The sequence below is a fragment of the Acinonyx jubatus genome, chromosome B1 (genome assembly GCF_027475565.1).
Source record: "Acinonyx jubatus isolate Ajub_Pintada_27869175 chromosome B1, VMU_Ajub_asm_v1.0, whole genome shotgun sequence".
Lineage (NCBI taxonomy): Eukaryota > Metazoa > Chordata > Mammalia > Carnivora > Felidae > Acinonyx > Acinonyx jubatus.
In genome coordinates this window covers 14,594,599-14,610,572 of record NC_069382.1, presented here as the reverse complement: position 1 = coordinate 14,610,572, position 15,974 = coordinate 14,594,599, and the positions used below count along the sequence as shown (strand labels likewise).

General features: G+C 47.8%; 1 protein-coding gene across 1 annotated transcript in view; it reads left to right on the top strand.

The window, feature by feature from the left end:
- Positions 1 to 870: 870 nt before the first annotated feature.
- ENPP6 (ectonucleotide pyrophosphatase/phosphodiesterase 6) overlaps positions 871 to 15,974 on the top strand; it is a 108,843-nt gene continuing 93,739 nt past the window's right edge. The window contains exon 1 of the mRNA XM_027077090.2: positions 871 to 1,187. Within this exon, the coding sequence (XP_026932891.1) occupies positions 947 to 1,187 (241 nt within the window). The 5' untranslated portion in view covers positions 871 to 946. The remainder of the gene's footprint in view (positions 1,188 to 15,974) is intronic.

The window sequence follows — 15,974 nt, the reverse complement described above, 5'->3', positions numbered from 1 at the left end:
CTGGGGAACCCCGGCAATCTGGATGGAGGCCTAGCCCACCTGCGCCTTGCAGCCCTTCCCTGATCTCCTGGCCAGCCTCCGAGTCCCTCCTCTGCCCAATCCTCCTTGTCATGAAGCCCACGTGGTTATATCTGCTTCTCCATCGTGGACTCTGGTCCTCCTGCTCTCTATCTCATGGCTGCTGTCTTCGGGCAGGGCTACCTCAGACCCATGTGATAGTAGCGACCCCCTGTTGTTCAACTCTGGAACTTTTTCTCTAGTTCCACAGCTCTGCTGAGCCCCACCTCCTCCTGCATATGGGTTTGAACACCAACAACTTGAAGAATACAACAATAAACACTTTTTTATAGATGCATAGGAAAAAGGTGGCTGAGACATTGACAAGTAATTTGTTTCTAAATGCTTGCATGACAGAGGCACTGCTGAAAAGTTCACAAATATGCCCACCTAATTTTATCATCTCTTGTTTATATACCGAGGTTCGTGTTCCTAAATCGTAAGCGAAAAGGGCAGTAGGAGAGTTTAAGTGGGGCAGAGACGTGGGATAGCAGCAAATTAAAAGATTGTTCTTCTTGGTTCCACCCTTTGGTTAGCCCAACTGCAAAGTTAGTGTTGACTTCTGTCATCTTCTAAAATTCTACCTATCTGTGGGTTCTTGTATTTCTGGAACACTCACCCAAAATAATAATGTTGCCTTCTCTTCCCCGGTGTTTATTCTGGGTTGTTTGGAGACTCAGAGGAGTTAGTCTCTGGTCTTTATAGTAAAGGGTGAGCATAGATGTTTTTTAAAGGGGGTGCTGTACCTTTAAATTCTGAAAGTGAACTTGGCTCAGGAAGGCCAGCAGTCAAGGTCCAGCCCCTAGAAGAGAGAATAGCTACAGATTCTCCATCCTCAGTCTTTGCAAGGGGACGGCTGTGCCAGCCGAGCGGACAGGCTCCTGGCAGCATGGCAGCGAAGCTCGGGGCCCTCCTGCTGGTCCTCGCGCTCAGCCTGGTGCGGCCAGCCTCGGCTGGCCGGAAGCTCCTGGTGTTTCTGCTGGATGGTTTTCGCTCAGACTACATCAGTGATGAGGCCCTGGAGTCCTTGCCCGGTTTCAAAGAGATTGTGAGCAGGGGAGTGAAAGTGGATTACTTGACCCCAGACTTTCCCAGTCTCTCTTACCCCAATTACTACACCCTAATGACTGGTGAGTACTGTGTCCTCTTCTGGCTGGTGGAGCTCGGGGGGGTGGGGGGAGGGGGCGGGGAGCTGGAGTCCAACAGGGAACGGTTAGCTCCTGGCATTAATATCTTATTTAAATGTTCAGGTTTCCCTGGTCTTTTGGGACACCAAAATTCTTGGCTGAGACTTTTTTTTTGTTTCCACAGTAGTGTGGTTCTCCAAAAGTTATCCCAAGGACCTGTTTTGGATTCTCCATGTGGAGAACAGAGAACCACATGAATAGAGGATTTTAAAAGTAGTTGTTTGCTTTACAAACAAAAATTCTGGTTAACTCCGTACTTTCTAAGTTCAGGCTAAAAAGTCAACAGGTCCTTGTGTGTTTGTACCAAATTCCTTCTGTCCCTTTGCTCTGCAGTCATCTGTCATCCTGGAGGTATTTTAGCTTGTTTGTCATTGTGCTAGACTATGAAAACTATACGTGGGGTTCCAGGATTACTGAGAGAGAATTTTTAGGTTGTACATTGAAGTATTACTTAGCAATGCCGCTGGCCCCTCTTTTGTCTTCTTGGACCAGGTAAAATGAAGTGGGGAAGAAAAAAAATGTTACTTAGTTGAGATTCCCACCTTTAACTTTTAGTATGTGTTAAAACAAAACAAAAGAAAACAACCCTAGTCAACCCAGAGTGTGCTTGGGTTTGGGAAAGCTGATTTTTGCCTAATTGGTCTTCATCTGGGACAGCCAGAACGCCCAGTGTGATTCCACAAACTTGATCCTCTATGAGTGCAGTGGAACATACTTTCTGTTCACACAGTTGGATTCCCAGCCTCCAGTTTGTTTTTTTCACTAATCTTTGTAAGGGCCAGCGAGAGGCTCTCAGAAAGAATTTAGCAAACTGTCCAGGGAGGCTGTTAAGAATGCACTGTGATTGCTGCTTATGCAGGATTTAGCTATATGCTCTGAGCACAGGGAGAACTCTATAAATCATGTTCATGGGAAGGGGATGATAACTCTTGTATCTCACTATGGATCTCCATGCAGCGGCAAACCCAAAGGAGTCTGGAAGACAAACTGATATCTCTGACTTCATGCGCGGGTCCTGGATGCATGTGTATATAAAAATGCCATAAAATTAAGGTGGGAAGATACTTTGGAGAGTTAGAAATGAAAGCATGGGGAGAAAAAAAATCCAGATGACACACAAGCAAGGAATTTATTTGCTTATTTTTAATCCCCCCCGCCCCGCCCCCGCCACAAACAACCAGCAAGTGTAAGATAAAAAGGATGAACAAAAGTCCTCTCGTCCTTGCTTGGCATGTGTCTCCCCTCGCAGGGAGTAGGTCTGCAGGCTGCTGGGTCACACATAGATGTTATTGTGTGCCACAGCCCGACCTCAGTTCTGTGCAGGGAGGCTCCCGCATGCAGGCCACCCCCACTCCTGTTGTCCTTCAGAGACTTGCTGGGAGGCCCAATTCATAAACTGCCACGTGCAGTTTTCTCAATCTGAGTGGAAAATGAACAAAATCCATTTGAGAAAGCCAGCCTCCAGTGAGTAAAAGGGGACCGTTACAGCCTCCCCATAGAAATCAAGCCAAGGACATGGCCTTTTGTTTGTCAGACCCACAGTCCTGATATTGGCACGGGGAATAATGGTTGCGAGGCCTCAGTCACGCAGAGGCGAACCTTCTTTTCAAGCTCGGGGTGTTTCCACTTGTCCAGTAATGACAGAAGAGACCTTCCCATGGTGGGATGGGCAGTGCCCATTGGCGTTTGGCAAAATTCTCACCTTCAGTCTCCCCCGAGGAAGCCACAAGGGCTCCATACACATTATGCTTACAAAGTTTTAGATGTTGAATGCATTACTTCATTTGAAAGCCTACTCGATGCTTACACTGGCTTTCCCACTTTTATAGAAGTGATATTGTACACAGAACGTGTCTAGCAAGGCTCATGTTCACGTGCACATGTCTCTGGGTTTGATTTGTCTTGTACCTACCGGGTGAACGTGATGGCTTAGAGAAGGCACCTCTGGGAGGTGCCAGGCCATGAGGCTGGTATCATCTCCACCGCCCTGGAAGCGACTCATGGCTACATTTAGATTACTCCTCCCAATATCATGCTTATTGTCCCACCTGATGTTGAAAAATTCCTCTGTTTTCATTTAAGGAAGGATATATCCATTGGGAGTTGTACTTAAACATACGGTTTGAGCATTTGAGCATTTTATGAATCAACAAAAGAAGTATGCTGGATCCTTTTGGTACTAAAAGATACGCTGTTATAAGGTTCATCAGCATTCATAAGAGAGACTATGATCTCACTTCATTACATAAATTACTGCCCATAAGACATAAAGCCCTTGGTGTTCTTATTTTTGCATAATGAGGAATATTAGGGTATTGGCCTTGGAGCTGGAAAAAGTTGGTTGGAGTCCTCTTGGGGCAACTTCAGGCAACCCACTGCACTGCCCTGAGCCTGTTTCCTCGGCTTCCAGGTCCGAGTCAGGTCAGGATCTCAGGGACTGCCAGATGCAGACATGCATAGGGAATTAGCCAAAGTTAAGACTGGCACCTCTTGGGAGGTCTAACGGTAAGAAATTAAGCAAATGACTAAAACTCTGTAGAGAGGAGAATTTTTTGTGAAGCCACACGGATGGTGATGGGGCATGAACAGTCACGGGATTTGTAAGCAATCTGGGAAATCATCTAGCCCAGTCACTGACACGAAGCTGCCGTGGCTGATTTTTTTCTCCTTCAAAATATATCTGCATCAGGGCAAATGTGAACAACATTCAATAGTATCAGGAAGACCCATCGAGCCATTGATTGCAGGAGATACACAGAATCTTAAAACAGGGCCTTTCATCCAGGGAGCCTGCAGTCAGGTTGAGGAGAGACACATCAGGTACCTACTAATATTCTAAAATGCATGCAAAGGGCTTAACTGTTTCCCTCCAAAATTTCTGTGTTGAAGTCCAATCCCTGGTAGCTCAGAATGTAAAGTATATAAAGATACGGTCTTTGAAGAGGCGATTAAGTCGAAATGAGGCTGTTAGAGTGGGGCCCTATCCCATCTGACTGATGCCCTCTGAGAAGAGGAAGAGACACCAGGAATAAATGTACACAGAGAAAAGGCCATGTGAGGACACAATGAGAAGGCTGCCATCCGCAAGCCAAGGAGAGAGGCCTCACCAGAAACCAAACCTGCTGACACCTTGATCTTGGATTTCCAACCTCTAGAACTGTTGTTTGGCTGCCCAGTCTGTGATATTTTGTTATGCAGCCCTAGCAAACGAATACACAAAGGACCAGTGGGTGCTTTTCCTACTATGCGACAGAAGACCAGAAGGGGGGAGAATTCTCTTTCAGTTGGAGTAGGATGTGAAGCATTTTGAAAGAGGTGGGCTCTGAGCTGGAATAAACAGCCACAAGCACGGCACACATATCATTACATCTTACTTTATGCGTAAGCTCTCTTTCCAAAGAGCTGTGTCTGAATCAACTTAATCTTGGTTAAGACGCAACCACAGTGTAACTATTCTGCTTTCTGTTTTAATCTCTCTTACTGTGGATCTTTTCGGAAAGCTCTTCTCTGTGAGGTAAATCCACATTGAAGTGAAGTTTAACATAAAATCCATTGAAGAAAAGCAGTGATTTGGTCAATCCAGACCATGGGTAAGAGAAAATGCTGGGTAGTCTTAAGGCAGCATAACTTAGCATCATTTTGTCAAGGCCAATGGCAACATTTGTTTGTAATTCTTGAACACTCCTGATTAAGCACTTGGGGAAAGTAGTCCAGAAATGCTCTGAGTAGCAGGGAAACTGGTCTAGAATTTAATCTTCACTGAACATAATCTACCAAGAGACAAACATATGCTGAAATTAATTTGCTCTGCAATCTGTTATTATCAGTTCAGCATTTAAAAACTAGTAAATAAAGTACAGGGAGGTTGGGCACTTCACTCCAGACACCAAAGATTGTCAGTAGCAGGACTGAGATTAGAGAACAGGCGTCAGGGACCAGATTCTCACACAGCAATTAGCAGGGCCCTGACCCCAGTCCTGGAGTTCCCAGGAAGTTGTGCATAGGACCTGGGACCCAGGGACTGAAGTCTCCTCAAGAGCAGTCCAGGAGGCAATAAGAGCCTGAATAAATGTGCTTTATTGATCTTCTACTGGGATCAAAGCCAAACCAAGGATGTTAACCATTAGCATTGATATTTGTGCCAACATATTTCCTGTTGCACTCCTAGAAATTACACAGAAGCAAATTCTCCCCAGATATCAAGGATCCAACATTCTGGAGGAGGAGATGGCAGGTTAAAGCATGCTTTTCCCTGCCTTTGCGAAAATAGCTGATTTAAATTAAAACCGGCCGTCATTTGGACCAACGGAAATCAACGCAGAAAGTACTTGAGAAATCATGTTTTGAGAAAAGCCCACCTCCTCAGTCTTCTGGAGAATTCAGGTTTTACTTGTTGGGCTGCCTGCAGACCCGTGCACACCCACAGCATAAGCAGCATGGACACGGCCTCCAGGGCTCCCTCTCCTCCCCTTCTCTGAAGATTGGCATCTGCTCAGGGACAGTCACCCCAGCATGTTAGCTTCCCCAGACTGAGATGCTCCTGGAATGCATGATGTCTGATATGCCCTCGACTTCTCCTCTCATTCTCTCCTGCTCAAAACCCAATCCCACTATTGTTTTCACCAAGGGCCTCCTCGTGGTCAAGGGTCAATCCTCAGGCTTTGATTTCTGGCCCAGGAACAGTGCTTAGCTGGACTATGCTCCTCCTCTGGACGGCTTTCTTGGGTTCCTCTTGTTTTACCCACGGCTCCTTGTCCCCTCTATTGTCCCCTTGGTCCCCTCTGTTGTTCCTCCACCTCTTCCCCACCTCCCTTTCTGCCTCAGCCCGAGTAGGCTGTACTTTCAGAAAGTTGGATGGCAAAGCCTGTCCTCCCCTACCTCCATCCCTGGAGTCTGCACCCTCTGCTGCCCAGAGGTCCCCAACAGCCCCTGCTCCCTCCAACCTCTCTGCCCTACCTTCTGCCTGTCTCCACAGACGACCAGAGTAGTCCTTCTACAGCATGTGTCCGATCGTGTCTCTCCTCCATTCAGACTCTCCAGGAGACTCTGCTTCCACACTAAGTAAAATCTGAAGTTCTCTGAGAACCCATGTGGCCACCCCGACCCTTTCCGGCCTCGTTCCTGACTCTCTTCTTCACCTGTTCTGAGTACATGGCCACCTCAGGACACTTCAACTTGCCATTTCTTCTGGCTGGAATGCTTTTAACCAGAAAGACCCAAGGTTTGCTCCACTGGTTTTTTTCAGATTTCTTTCCTGAAGTCACTGGAGTGGATCTGCCTTTCTTGCCCTCTAACTGAAGAGCCCACATGATGCCGTCATTCTCTCCTTAATTTTCCATCTCTGCACCATGGTTTATTTATCCTGTCTTCTTCAAATAAAATTTATTATTGTGAAGCAGCATTATAATAATGATTAAGGGGCACCTGGGTGGCTCAGTTGGTTAAGCGTCAGACCTCGGCTCAGGTCACGATCTCACAGTTCATCAGTTCGAGCTCCGCCTGGTGTCTGTGCTGACAGCCCAGAACCTGGAGCCTGCTTTGGATTCCGTGTCTTCCTCTCTCTCTGCCCCTCCCCCTCCCGTGCTCTTTTTCTCTCTCAAAAATAAACATTTAAAAATTATTTAAAAAATGATTAAAATATTCAGAGTTTCAGGGAACTTGTTGATTATTCTTTTGGTTCCAGATACTCCTAAACCAATAAGGAGGAGAAAATACTGAAATTATGCTTTGCTTTAGGAAAGTAATTAACAGCCATTTAGGTGAACTGATTACTATTTGTTTCTAATAGTCTTAAGTATCTCAAAATATGTCTATCCATTCTGTTTTGAATTTTGACTGTAAGGTTGGGGCAGCAAGAGGGTTGAAAGGAGAGTCAGCCATGAGGAGGGGGCTGTGCCGAAGTAGGGAATCCAAGGCCTGGGGTGTTGAGAGGAGATTTAACCAGAACACTAGCCATCAGCAAAGCCCAAGAGAGAACCTAATTCTCGCCAAGATTGCTGAAGCCAAGAAAGCAGAGGCAACAGTGAAGCCTGAACAAGGCAAACGGTTCAGAACCATCTGAACTAAGAACATCTGTAAGAGGACAGGGAAGGCCAAATGTCGTGTGGTCCTGGCTGTCAGACCCTGAGATGGGTCTGGCGGGGCCATCCTTATGTTCTGAGCCCCCCATCCCAGATTGCTTAAGGAGCTAGGCTGTGAACACAGGCATCATGAGTCTCCTTAGATATCTGAAAACAGGAGATAGCACTGTGGGCTGAATTCCACAAATGTGTGTGTTGAAATCCTTACCCCCAATGCCTCATTTGGAGATGAGTGTCTTTAAAAAAGCAATTAAGTTAAAATGCGGTCATTCGGGTGGGCTTTAACCAGTATGACTGATGTCCTTGCAAGAAGAGATCAGGACACAGGCAGGCACAGAGGGAAGGCTATGTGAAGACACAGGGAGAAGACGGCCATCTAGAAGACAAGGAGAGGGGCGCCTGCATGGCTCAGTCGGTTAAGCGTCCGACTCCTGATCTCAGCTCGGATCATGATCTCACGGTTTGTGGGTTCGAGCCCTGCATTGGGCTCTGCACTAATGACGCAGAGCCTGCTTGGGATTCTGCCTGTTCTTCTCTCTGCCCCGCCCTAGCTTGTGCGCTCCCTCTTCTCCCCCCGCGCCTGCCCCCCCTCAAAATAAATGAATAAACTTAAAAAAAAAAAAAGCAGAAGAGAGAAGCCTTTAGGAGAGACCAACTCTGACAATGCCTTGATTTCAGATTTCTGGCCTCCAGAATTGTGAAAAATAAATTTCCGTTGTCTAAGCTACCTAGCCTGTGGTGCTGTGTGATGACAGCTCTTGGAAATAAATACAGACGGGATGGTGACACCAGGCTGCTGACAGAAGAATGAAATTATCCCTAGGCAGACTTTTTCTATCCCCCACATGCAGAGAGTTTCCAGTGGGTTCTGCCCCCAAATCGAGGTGGCCATGGTGTGCTGCTGTCCAAGGGCTGCTGTATGGGTTACAACAAACAGGGTGGCTTAAAGCAACAGTTTATTCCTTCACAACCCCGGAGGCTGGTAATCTGAAATGAAGGTGTTGGCGAGCCTGCGCTCTCCCTAAGGGCTCTAGGGGACTATCTCTTCCGTGCTTTTCTCTGAGCTTCTGGTGTTTCTAGCAATCCTTGGTGCTCCCTGGCTTGCAGATGCATTGATGTGTCACTCCAGTCTCTGCTTCAGTCGTCACATGCTGCTCTCCCTGTGTGCCTCTACGTGTGCGTCTTCTCTTCTTCCAAGGACACCGGTTATATTGGATGGGGGCCCACCCTCAGGACCTCATCTTAACTTGAGTACATCTGTTTCCAGATAAGGTCACACTCACAGGTACCAAGGGATAGGATGTTTTGGGGGAACACAGTTCAACCCGTAAATGCATCATGTAGCGGAAAGAGCTGTCAGTTTGCTGCAGAAGACCTAGTTTCCTCTCGTCTGTCCCCTTTTACCTTTCAGAATTGGAACAGGTTCTTCTGTGTTTTAATATTATCTATCGGTAGAATGGCGAAAGTAACACTAAGCCGGTAGGCTTGTTGGAGGACAGAAGGAGACACCTAGTGTAAAGCCACCATTACAAAAACTGTACCTATTACACACTTTAGAACTAAGATTAAGCTAACTTATGTTGTAGTAACAAGCTGTATCAGAGGCTTACAGCTGAGGTTTATCTCTCACTCGTGAACATGGAGTTTAAAGATGAACTCTGCCCCACTTTCCTCTTCACTTTGAGACTCAGACAGAAAAAGCAACTTCTAGACGAGATGTGCTGTTCGTGTGGCTAAGGGAAAATGGCAGAATGACGTGGTGGTGCTTAAGACCTCTGCTCAAGGTGGCGCATGTCACGTCCCTCATGCCATTGGCCAAAGCAAATTATATTGCCAGTAGGTCAAGGGTGCGTAATCCTCTGACAGCGGGGGCGGGAATTATCTCGAACACTGATGCAGTGTATTCCACACACTGAATGGATACTAGTTGCATTTTATAAGAAGCTTGGGGGTCTTACTGAAAAGGAAGGGCATAGAAATAAGTGTCTGCAACTCAGGGGAGGGAAGTATTATTGGCGGTTACAATGGACTTGAACATTTCCAGGGAGAAGGTGGATCTAGAACTAAACATTGAGAGATGAGTGGAAAGATTTTTAGTAGGAGGTGAATCTTGAGCCAGATCTGAAGGAAGAAAAGAAGAAATCTATGAAGACTGTGAGATGTGAGGGCCATAGGCACAAGCAAATCAGAGAAGCACAGCCAGGCAGGTGAAGAGGGGCTGAACCCATTCACCACTTGGTTGTGGGTGGAAGGACTAGACAGAGATGATTTGTTAAAAAAAAAACCAAACACATGCAGTTGATGGAAAATAATTGGAAGAACCAGTAAGCTCCTCCTTTCTTCCTCTTCCACTTCAAATGTTCAAGCATCTCTTCCTTGTGATGGGCTGTTAAGTGAGGAGTTGAGTTTGAAGAGCATCCTGGTGGCAAGGCTTGCTGGCTGGGTGATGAGAAGGCATGGAGGAACTAAAAGGAAGGGAGCCTGAATCAGCTCCACAGGCAGGAGGTATTCGGAGTCTGGGGCTCCTGTGTGCAGACACCGGGGAAAGTTTGGAGGGCTGTCTATTTGGGGAAGTAAATTTTCACCAGAATAGATTTCACATTGGCGTAGGATATTCACTTGGAGTTGGCCCTTCAGGGGATCAGAGAAAGTGTCTTAAAGGAGAGTTCCAGAAACATGAAGAATAACCATGGGGGTAAAACGGAGAAATTGCTCCTGTGGATCCCAGTGGACCCACAGTAAATGGACTTCTTATCTCTCTGCCTTCCCCCAGCCTGGGGAGGATATCTCTGACAGATGCACAGTCAAATCTGTCTTCCCAGCCGCATGAGCTTTGTCTACATCTCATCACTTACTTCCCGGGGACACTTAACCACATCTTCCCACGTTTCAACTTAAAGCTATGGTATGAGGGTGCTTGGGTGGCTCAGTCGGTTGAGGTCTGACTCGTGATTTCAGCTCAGGTCGTGATCTCACTGTTTGTGGGATTGAGCCCCATGTTGGGCTCTGTGCTGACAGTGCAGAGCCTGCTTGCAATTCTCTCTCTCCCTCTCTCTGTGTCCCCCTCCCTCTCAAAAGAAATAAATTAACTTAAAAACAACCTACAGTCTGTATAAGGTGTCCTGATTATGCTGCCTGAAGACGCAGGCTGGCTAGGTAAAGTAGAGGGCAACAGAAGCACGCAGAGGACTATTCGGCTCATGCTCACAGAAAAAAGTGTGTTCCAGGAATTCATAAAAATAATCTCTCCTGGCACGTCATTATTTAAGCTCCCATCAGCAGAGCTCTCTGCACCAAAGTGCCACTTTTCAAAAAGTATGTTTCTCTTGGCTTCCATGGTGATGAGAGGGAGTTCTTGTTATATGGCATTCAGCTGCTGGAACGTCACCCCCTGAAAGAAGGGAATGGTTAGGGTAGTGGGTAAAGCTTAAAAATGTGGTGAAAGCTTTTGATTATAATAACAGCAAACCCTTTTCCAGAAGGTTCACCCACACTGAGCCACTGCGGTCTTCAAACCATGGCTGGCCTCCCCCTCCCCTCCCCCGACCCCAGTGTTGATTGATAGGACCATATGCCTCCTGCCAAGGCTTCTGGGAGTTTGGCTGAACCATGCTGCTCTCAATACCTGCTTCATCATGAATGATATGCCAAAAATGGGTTAGAGGACATTTAAAATTATTTCGGAGGGAGCCTGAGTCAGCATGTTAACATTTATTTCAGAGACACTTTAAACATACTCAAGTTTCAGAGTCCCCTTCCATGAATAGGGCCGTTGTGTCCACCATTTCCCAGGCGAGGACCTGGGGCAAGTCTGGGGCTCCTCTGGATCCCGTGTGTAGCATTTGGCTCTTGTTGGATATTGTGCTTGATCATAACCGACTCCTACCTTCAGCCATTTCCACAGCAGGAAAAAAGGGTCTGGCAGACAGGTCACGGAACCATGTGGCCCAGGACTCATTTGGACAAAGGGCTGCTCGGGCCGAGATCACAAACAGACTTTTGGTCGGGGATACTGCCGATACTTTAGTCTTGATGAAGTCACTCCCCCGGGGGGCCTGGCTTTAAGGTCCTCCCCCTCTGTGGCTGCCAGCTGTACAGCAGGGAGATGAGTGGCGTCACTGTGAGACTGCATGTAAGTGTCTGCAGCAAGGTGTCCCAACCTGGGTGCTGTGGGCCATGAATGGGTTGTGGCTATGCCAGGAGACCAGGTTCCCTGCCCAGTCACTGGGTACGAGCAGCCTTGTGTATTCCTCCCACGTTGCCCAGCGAAAATGCCTGATGTGAAGCAGGTTGGATGGAGAGCACTGGGAGACCAGACAGAGCTCAGAAGGGAGTCAGGGTGGCACATTTCTTCTCCTGAGTGTGCCATGGCCCGCCGGGATGCTGGATAAGTCGTATCACCTTCCTAGTCCTGAGTTCCCACAGCTTTAAGACGACAGACCTGAGGAGAGAGGAGCCCTGGGGTCAGCTGGGCACTTAATGAGCACTGAGTATGTGCTGGGAATGTTCTAAGTGCTGTGTTCTAGGTGCTGGCAATAGTCATGAGGCTCAGAGGAGATTCTCAGGGGCCACGGTAGAGTGGAGGGAAAGGGTGACCTGACGGGGGTCTCGATGGCATTCCGCATTCTTCCCCTGTTATGGTCACAGTGAGTCCACTTTGACCTCTTTTCACATTTGAGGAAAGTAGTCTGCAGTTCATTCACCCCTTGAGCTGCTGATGGCCCCTGACAAGGACCCTGGCCTGATGGAGGTGGGAGGCAGCAGATGGAGGTCCCCACATCTATGGGTGTAGTGGGTAAGCCACCCACGGAGTTTGCCTGAGGGGTCCCTCGGCCTTGGCTCTTCTTCCATATTCTGCACACAAGTCTAATATGTTAGCCCACTGGCTCTGCAGCATGTCTAGTCTTCCCTGAAAAATTATATGTCTGTATAAGGATTGGCTTTCTCAGGTGGGCTTGGGAAAACATTCTGCCTTAATGGTTGAGGGCAAAAACCTTAAACAAACCATGGGTCTTTGGGAGAAAACCTCAAATATTGGGCTTCTAGTCATTCAGTAGCAGACCATAGGCCCAGCCTAGAACATGCTTCCCGTGCCCTCCAGCCCCTGCCCCTGTAGGGGGTAAAGGTAATGGGAACCTACCTTTGGGTTAGGTAAGTAGCTACCATGGGCTAGCATGTCTGGTCCACCCTCATTGGCCATGAAAATTCCATTTCTAGACTTTGGTATGTTCTCATTTGTAATGGGGGTGGGCCCTCTCTAGGGTATACCCGTGGCCTGCAAAACAACCCACCAAGAGTCCACCAAAGAGGGAAGATGTGAGGCTAGGCCATGTCAGGCCACGAGGGCACTTCAGAGAGGTCACCAGGGTCTACACTCCTGAAAAAGGCCCCTAAGTCACTCACCCTGAGATGTTACCAGAGGCCAGGCCATGTACTGTGTGTGAGTGGTCAGTTATTTTATTTTTAAAGTTTATTTATTTATTTTGGGGGGGGGGAGAGAGAGAGAGAGAGAGAGAGAGAGAGAGAGAGAGAATGAGAATGAGAGAATTCTAAGCAGGCTCTGTAGTGAGGCTCTGATGCGGGGCTCAAACTCACAAAGTGTAAGGTCACCACCTGAGCCAAAGTTGGATGCTTAACCAACTGAGCCACCTATGTGCCCCCAAGGGGTCAGTTTTTTTTTAAAAAACCCTTCACACATGTCCTCCCAGTCTCTGGTCACAGGCACTCCAAGGTGTAAAGGCAGCCTCTCTCCCACCCTCTATCCAGCCAGGCTCCACCAGGAGGCAGGAGACAACAAGAAGCCTCTGATGGGAGACAGCACCATTCACTGTCATTAGGGCCCAGCCAAGGACTTTTGCCAGTTAGGGGAAAAACAGGTCTTTAAAGACACATAAGAAAGTAGAACCATGGTTCCCTATTAGAGATAGATGAGAGAGAGACAAAGATGGGAGAGAGATGTCTTGTTGCCTTTTTGAACAATATGATTTCTCTATTAAAAATATTAAATGAAAAATATATCCATATCCAGTGGAGCTTTCTCATCTCTGGTTGAGTAGTCAGACATTTTAATTTAACACTAAGCTCCCTGTTTGACTCCAGGCTGCTCTAGTAAAGAACCATAGGTTGGGTAGCTTACAGGCAATAGAAATTTATTTCATGCCGTTCTGGGGGCTGGAAGTCTATGATCAGCATGGCAGCCTGGTCTGATTCTGGAGAAGGTACTCTTTGGGTTGCAAATGACCATTTTCTCATTGTACCCTCACATGGCAGAAAGAAAGAAGGTGAGAGAGTTAGCTGGAGTCTCTTTAATAAGGGCTCTAATCCCATTCATGAGGGCTCCGTCCTCATGACCTAAATCACCTCCCAAAGTCCCAGCCTCCTAATGACATCACATTGGAAATCAGACTGCAGTGTAGGAATTTCTCAGGGAGACTAGCATTTGGCCCATTGCACTGCCCTTGTGATTTAGAGAAATGTATTCACATTAAGAGAGTTTTTAAAAAGATGTCTTACAGCCTAGTGGGCATAAAGCAGTGTTTTGTGGTTTGGTCTGGTTTTCCCAGTCTGTATTGCAGGCTTACAACCACCAGCCGGGGCTCAGGGGACCCATAGTCAAGGCCACTGTCGTCATCCTTCTTTGAACACTGTTGCTGCATGGGAACTGCCATGCATCTCTGAGAACCAGGACTGAGGGCAGTCTGTCAGGCCCGACCTGTGTCTGAAGTCTTTCCATTCCCCAGGTGGGTCCCTCGAGCTGCCCGTGTAGACAAAGCCAGTCCACACAGCAGTCCACCCTGCTGTTGGTCTGCACTTGCTTGAGGGCGGTGGAGTGTGGGCAGTCCCTGCCTCTGGGCGCAGTGCTTGCTCAGAAGAGACACCCGATTCACGTTCGTTGGACCTCGCTGGTTCAGCCGGTACCTGGACTTCTGTCTGACCCCACTGCAGAAGCCTTATGTTATCTATCTTTTCGGTAGACCCTAGAGTTTCGTTGCTGAACCTCACATACTAAGGTTCCACTGTCGTCTAACAAACCACCGGCACATTCCTAGTCCTGCCTTGATCTCGCTGGATTCTGGACTCCTTCTGGCCGCTCTCCATAGGCTTCTTCATTCCCTCCTTTGCCTTCACACTGGATGTGCTTCTCCTCCCCGGGGCCCAGAGCAACACCACTGCCACTGTCAGCCTGTCGTCCCACACTCCCCAGCACCTGGGGCGCCTTTTCGCTGGGCTCTGTGGGTGCATCTGATTCCGCGTTCCCGTTACTCCCAGTCTAGCCCCCTCCCCTGCAGCTTGGCCAGCTGGCCTCGTCCCAGACCAGGACACCCCTCCCTGTACATTCACAGTCCATTTTAGCATGCATTTGTCAGTGTAAAATATAGCATGAAAACTATGTGGAATGAGCTGGGGAATATGTAACAAAACCCACTGTATCCCAATCCAAAATTTCCTCCAGAGGCATTCAGCATTACAAAATGTAAAAAGCAGAAGCAGCCGTAGAAATGCTAGTGCATTTATCGCCTCACTGCGCAGAACAGGAGACTGAGGCCTAAGCTTCAGACCCAGCTAGAAGAAGAACCTCAGCAAGCACAGGTGTCCGAGGCCAGCCTCCCTCAAATTCACAGGGACAGAAGCCCAGGCGTCCTTTGCACCCCTTCCTGCCAGCTGTCAGTCTGGTTGATGTCCCTGCCTGCATTCCCAGCTTTGCTCTGGGCCTGCCACTCACTCACCATGGGGCTTCCCTGCCTGGGGGACTTTCCCTTCTCTTCCCTCCTTGTTCACATCTCCCAGGAGGTATCAGCGGAAATGGAAGGAGATTCAGAGAAGATTCGAATCTGTGTAGATTTCATCAAGGATCTGATCAAGGAGGAGGTGGAGCCGCCTGGAAGATGGGAGGTGGTGGTGTTCGGACTCCTCCCCACCATCCTCCCTACTTCCCGGTGCCACGGATGATCATGGAAGTCTGGCTCCTATTCTTTAAGCTCCTTAAATAATCTCACCAAGTTCTCATGGAACAGATAAGAGAATCACGTTCCAAAGAAATCACTTAGACTGCATCAGCATGTATTGCAACATCTAGCTACCAGCTAAAATAATCAGATAAAAACAAAAATGACTCTATTTACCCAATCCCAACTGCCTGTTTGTTCTTTTGCAACGAGTCGCCAGCTGTGTGGGTGTCTTGAAAATTCACCTCCGGGGTTTCCCTCAATGGACATCGGACTAGTTCCTACCCTTCAAACACAGGGGATGGTCAGGGGCCTGTTGGCCAGTTGTGAAACCCCTGTTGGAATGGAATTCTGGAGAATGATCTCTTCACCTCTCCCTTGTCACCTCCCTGTTTTTATTGGAGGCCTCCCTGGGAACTGCTAGTCCTTCCCTTTGCTTATACTGCTTATTACTTCTGGAAGGGCTCTTTCATCCTCCCTGGACCCCCCAGGCCTCTGCTCCAGCCCACGTGCCAGCTTCCTTCTCATCTTTCTCTCTCCCAAGCCAAAAGATGTCTCTCTTCTTTTTTATTATTTTTATTATTTTTTAATTTTTTAAGTTATTTATTTATTTATTTTGAGAGAGAGAGAGAGAGAGAGAGAGAGAGAGAGAGAGAGAGAGAGAGAGAGAATGAGCAGGGGAGGGGCAGAGAGAGAGAGGGACA